Source organism: Etheostoma spectabile, chromosome 23 (genome assembly GCF_008692095.1).
Source record: "Etheostoma spectabile isolate EspeVRDwgs_2016 chromosome 23, UIUC_Espe_1.0, whole genome shotgun sequence".
Taxonomy (NCBI): Eukaryota; Metazoa; Chordata; class Actinopteri; order Perciformes; family Percidae; genus Etheostoma; species Etheostoma spectabile.
Window position 1 is genome coordinate 14,213,174 of NC_045755.1, and position 5,348 is coordinate 14,218,521.

The window sequence follows — 5,348 nt, forward strand, 5'->3', positions numbered from 1 at the left end:
CATGCCTTTCAACAGATACAATGGAAGTGCTCACACTGCTGCTTTTGTTCCTCACAGTTTCTGGATATTCCCATGTTTTGCAAGCCGGTAAGTATAACATTAGGCCAACGTACCATTTCAACCATGCAACTAAATCTATTTTAGTAACAGTTTTGAATTTAAAAAATGTTATAATCTCTTACTTATTATCACAGTCTTAAAAACAAGTCATGTTGTAAACACTTCCATGCTGATTATGTCATGAGCCTTTCAAAGGGAATTCTAACTGTTGCAATGCTAACGTGTCACTTGTTTGCAACTTGATTTTAGTTTAGCATTGACAACATTGGCAATTTTAGATCCTTTTTAGAGCCCCCCTTTTCTGGGGGCTCTAGCCTAAATTTCATCTCAGTACCCTTAAAAATTAAAATAAAAAAACTTTTGTTTGTTGATTAAATTTAAAAACAAAAATCGATTTTAGTGCTTGCACTATATCCGTGTCATATTTGCATAAGGGGCTGAGCCCCCCAACCTAGAATCCTGAACTGAGTGGTTGCTCTCTTGTTTTAAACTGTAGGACTGACTGTCACCCAGATAGCTGGGCTGGGCAGAGACCACCAGTCTGACATGAGGAGCGAGAAGCTGAGAGTTGTTTCCATATCAGTGGAGGAGAAAGAAAATGCTGCAGAATCCACTGAGGGAAAGAAAACAGAGGAGGAACAGAGGAGGGAAGGAATGACTCAAACAAAAACAGAGGTATTCTCTGTTGCTGACACAGTGACAGATTTAGATACACATAGAGAAGTGGGGAGGAGAGAACATGGACTCAATCTTTTCACAGAATCAGAGAAAACAGACTTAAATGAGGAGACAGTGAAAGCAATCCTGACAGGTAACACAAAAACATGGGAGGCGATAAAAACAGATGACGAGACGGATGAGCAGTTTAAAAGAAAGCAAGACATCGTGGAACAGGAAAGAGAGAGCAAACTGGTTGCAGGGATTAATCTTCACAAAGGGACTAGAGGGGAAAAAATGTTAACTGTAAATCAAGAAAATGGGGAAGAGAAAAGAGGAAATGAGGAAAGAGAGAAAATAGCAGAAGAGGATGAGATGATAAAAAATGCAAACCACAGCAAATTAGTAAGAGAAAAGGAAGATCACAAGGTAGTTAGTGATCTCACACCTCCTTTAATCACATCCTCTACTATCACTCCGTCTCAAAGTCCTTCTGCGTTTCCTCATCCTGTTCATCATCATAATGTCCCTCCATCACCTACACAGGTCTCCTCTCACCCTCCCACGCCTCAAGAAAAAGTCAGTCCTCACTTCTCTACGTCTGTCACTCTTCCCAATCCCACAATCAATCCCATCTCAGTCTCAACAGGGCTTCCTAGCGAGGACAGGTCCGTCTTGCTGCTTGAAGATTTCCTCACTGAGGTGTTGCAGAGACCTGGACATCTTCTCGAGCAGAGTGAACTGGCAGTTAAGGGTAGCCCACATTTAGAGGATGTAATGGTCAGAAATGTATTATTTAAACCTGCAAGAAAGGAGCTACAAACCAGTGTTGTTCAACCAAAATATGTGACTGAATTTATCTCCAAGGTGCAAGCAGCAACACCAAAACCCAAAGAAGCAAAGTTCATAACCAAAGATTTAAAAGAACCAAATCCTACACCGAAATCAAATGAAAATGTTCCCACGGTCGAGCTCAAACCAAACCTGACACAGCCCACGGGCGAACCCAAAACATTTAAACTGATGGAAAAAGACACCAAACTTTCAGTGAAGCGAAATAAAGCATCTCCCCCTGAACCACAACAGACCAAACCCTCAGCAAGACCGCACCTGTCATCTGCCAAAACACCTTTAATGAAGCCAATGAAAATCAATAGAAGTAGTAAAAATAAGAAAAATAAGAAGTCCAAGGAAAAGAAAAGAAAAAAGGACAATAAGACCCAAAAGCCCTCAGAGAAGAAGAAGAAGAATAAGGGCATCACGCCAACACACTTTCCTTACTTCAAGGATGATTACTGTCCTCCTGAGTGTGTTTGCTATGGAAGGTGAGACATCAACAATATTGAATTATGTAATTTATTACTTTATCAGATTCATTTAAAAGTAATCTGTTAGTCTGCCTAGAGATTCACTGCATCTACACTGAGCAAAATTATAGTTTTGTTTTTGCCCCCATTTTTCATGAGCTGAACTCAAAGATCTAAGATTTTTTCTATGTACACAAAAGGCTTATTTCTCTCAAAATACTGTTAACCAATCTGTGTAAATCTGTGTTAGTGAGCACTTCTCCTTTGCCGAGACAATCCATCCACCTCACAGGTGTGGCACATCAAGACGTCGATTAGACGGCATGATTATTGCACCGGTGTGCCTGAAGCTGGCCACACGAAAAGGCAACTCTCTCTCTCTCTCAACCTGACTGCAGTTTGTTGTTGTAACTAAGTTAAGTGAGCAAATACAGTACAAATGCTCACATTCAATGGCGTCTGGCGTTTTGGAGACGTGTTCTCTTCACAGACAGTGACTGGTCCCCCCCCAGCTCAGCTGAGATCAGCTCATGAAAAATGCGGGCAAAAACAAAAGTGTTTAGTTTATAATTTTGTTCAGTATATGTTCTCCAGTGTGAGAGTTTATATATTTTTAAATCAACATGTGTTATTAGTTAGTAAAACAGAACTAGCAACTTAAATGTTTTGTTTTAAACTCTTGGAAATTAGTTGTGCATTTTTTACTACTTTCCAATTAACTTAAAAAAACTCTTGAATCATTGGAGGAATAGTTTGACCTTTGGGAAATATTTTTTCTTGCTTTCTTAAAGAAAGTTAGAGTAGAAGATTGATACCACTCTCATATTACAGTAAAAATGAAGCTAAATACAGCTATCTTAGCTTAGCACAAAAGACTGAAAACAAGGAGAAACATCTAGCCTGGCTCCATCCGAAAAAGTAACAAAAGCTTAATTTGTACAAAAACCAAAGTGTACAATTGTACAAACTAAGCATTTTCCAACTATCCAACTTCTCATGGAATGGTTATAGCCCAAATGTTTCGTGTTGTTATGGTGTGTGATTTGGAGCATTGGTTTCAGAAACGTCCGACCATTAGCTTATCACCTTTTGTATTGTTTTCCAGAGTGGTCCAGTGCTCAGACAAAGGCGTGGACAAGGTTCCTTATGGTATTCCCTATAACGCCCGCTACATCCTCCTCATGAATAACCACATCAACAACATCCAGCTCGACCTGCTCAATGAATATGTCTCTATGGAGTTCCTTGTTTTGAGCAACAATCGGCTCACAAATGGCGCCACAGAAGGAGCCTTTGAGGGGGTCCTGGCTCTGAAGCGCCTCTACCTGGATAGGAACCTCCTAGACAGCGTGCCAACTGATCTTCCTGGGTCTCTCGAAGAACTTTGTTTGGACAATAACCGTCTAAGTGCAATGTCTGAGGCAGCCTGGGCCCAATGCCCCCGCCTCTTGGTTTTGAGCCTTAGAAACAACAGCCTAGGGAATGGATCGGAATCTCTGCCTAATGCAGTACTCTCTCCTCTGCGCAACCTTCGCACTCTAAACCTGGATCACAACCAGTTAACATCAGTACCTCTGGGCTTACCACTGTCCATCAAGGAGCTCTACCTCAAAGGGAACCTCATTGAGCATTTCCATGGAGAAGCCCTCAATGGGGTATCAGAGTTGTTGCGGTTAGATCTGAGCGCAAACAGACTGACAAACAAGGGCCTTCTCAGGGAGTCCCTTCGCAATGCAACTCACTTGGAAAGCCTTAACTTAGAGGGGAACAGACTAACACAAGTTCCACGACACCTCCCCTTGTCACTTAAAACTCTAAATCTGGAAGGCAACCTCATAACTTCCATAAAGAAAGTGGATTTCGGTATCTTGAAAAACCTGGAACACTTGGGTTTAGCAAGGAATAAAATCTTCAAAGTGGCACCGGGGGCCTTCAGGACGTTACCCCTCCTGCACCAGTTAGACCTGTGCCACAACACCTTGCACCAGGTGCCCAGACTGTTGCCGGATGCTCTGCATTCAGTAGCACTCAACAACAACAAGATTCAATCAGTGCCTCGTGATTCTTTCTGCTGGGGTAATAAAAGTGTGAGTCTCAGCAGGCTTGTACGAGTGCATTTGGAACACAATTTAATTGATATGGGAAAGTTGGATGCACAGGCTTTCAGGTGCTTACGGGGATTCCAGGTGGTGCACTTCTATTGAACCTTCATAAGATACATAAATGTCAAGGCTGTCCACCCAAAAATTCCTCCTTGAGTCATTTGTTCAAGCAGGAATTATGACTCATGTTTATTGCATGTAGTGGCATACCTTCAAGTGGCCATATTAAATATTATGGGAGCAAAGCAGGATAGAAGGTGACGAGGTGTAAGAGTGCCAAATTCCACTTAAGGAGGCGGTGGGTCAAAGAAACACAGGACTCCCGGTCTGTGTCACATGCGTAACTGGAAGTGGAGTAAGGTAACTGATTTTAACCCAAACCTCAGTATTTTAGTTACCTAAACCTTACCAAGTAGTTAATTTGTAAATTATGTTGTCTGGGCCACATTCAGCTCCAACAAAACATGTTTTTTTTTTTTTTATTGAAACGGGGGTGCATTGAAGACAATGTTGTGTGTGCAAGCGCTTTGCCTTTTTATTACGAGTTTACATACACATCTCTGCTGATTGGGTATCACCTGTGACAAAGCCCAAAAACTAGAGACACACCCACCAAAGGAGAGAAAATGTTAATCATTAATCAAAGCTCACTTCACACCATTCCCAGGAAAAACGTCCTTCGACCCGGAAACCATAGCATGACGGTGAGATTGAGATTGAACGTGCCCCAATTCCTGCCACCACGAGGGGGCGCTGATTTTTAAAACACTCCTGGGGGTCGTGTTACATGGTAGGAATAAACAACCTATATCCAAACTATTGTTTGGTTTGGAGGACTTGTTGAAACAATCTCTGTGTCTGCTTTTATGACTTTAATTCTCTTCCCACAGACTGTTCTCCAAAACTATTGGGTTGGAGAATGGTTTTCTGTACATGCAACAGGAATAGTCTAAGAGATCAGTAACCAGACATATATCTGATTGCCAAAATTCAATCTGGACTTTACTGGAGGTTTCCTCATGACCAATTTTTAATACACAACCATTTAGATTTATTTCCAGGCAATTCAGTTTTCAATTATTGCAGTAACATTTGTTGAAACTTGCATGAGATCACAGACAAATTTATGATCTGGATTCTATAGCTTTAATCCGTCCTAGTGATACAGTGAGCAGTCAGCTGCCAAAAAGCATTTATTTGGTAGAAATGTTATATAAGAAAT

General features: G+C 41.3%; 1 protein-coding gene across 1 annotated transcript; it reads left to right on the forward strand.

Annotated features, from left to right (window-relative positions):
* The first annotated feature begins 20 nt into the window (after window positions 1-20).
* On the forward strand, window positions 21-4,767 carry wu:fc23c09 (decorin). The gene is made up of 4 exons (XM_032505828.1): window positions 21-87; window positions 557-735; window positions 1,264-1,385; window positions 3,130-4,767. The coding sequence occupies exons 1-4, from the start codon at window positions 21-23 to the stop codon at window positions 4,226-4,228; spliced, it is 1,467 nt and encodes a 488-aa protein (XP_032361719.1). The 3' UTR covers window positions 4,229-4,767.
* The last annotated feature ends 581 nt before the right edge of the window (window positions 4,768-5,348 follow it).

Bases quoted from the DNA above. Each gene is read 5' to 3' on its own strand.
- wu:fc23c09 (XM_032505828.1), top strand. From the start codon at position 21: ATGGAAGTGCTCACACTGCTGCTTTTGTTCCTCACAGTTTCTGGATAT. The intron at 88-556 runs GTAAGTATAACA...TTTAAACTGTAG, and splicing joins TTCCCATGTTTTGCAAGCCG to GACTGACTGTCACCCAGATA. The intron at 736-1,263 runs GTATTCTCTGTT...TCACCTACACAG, and splicing joins TGACTCAAACAAAAACAGAG to GTCTCCTCTCACCCTCCCAC.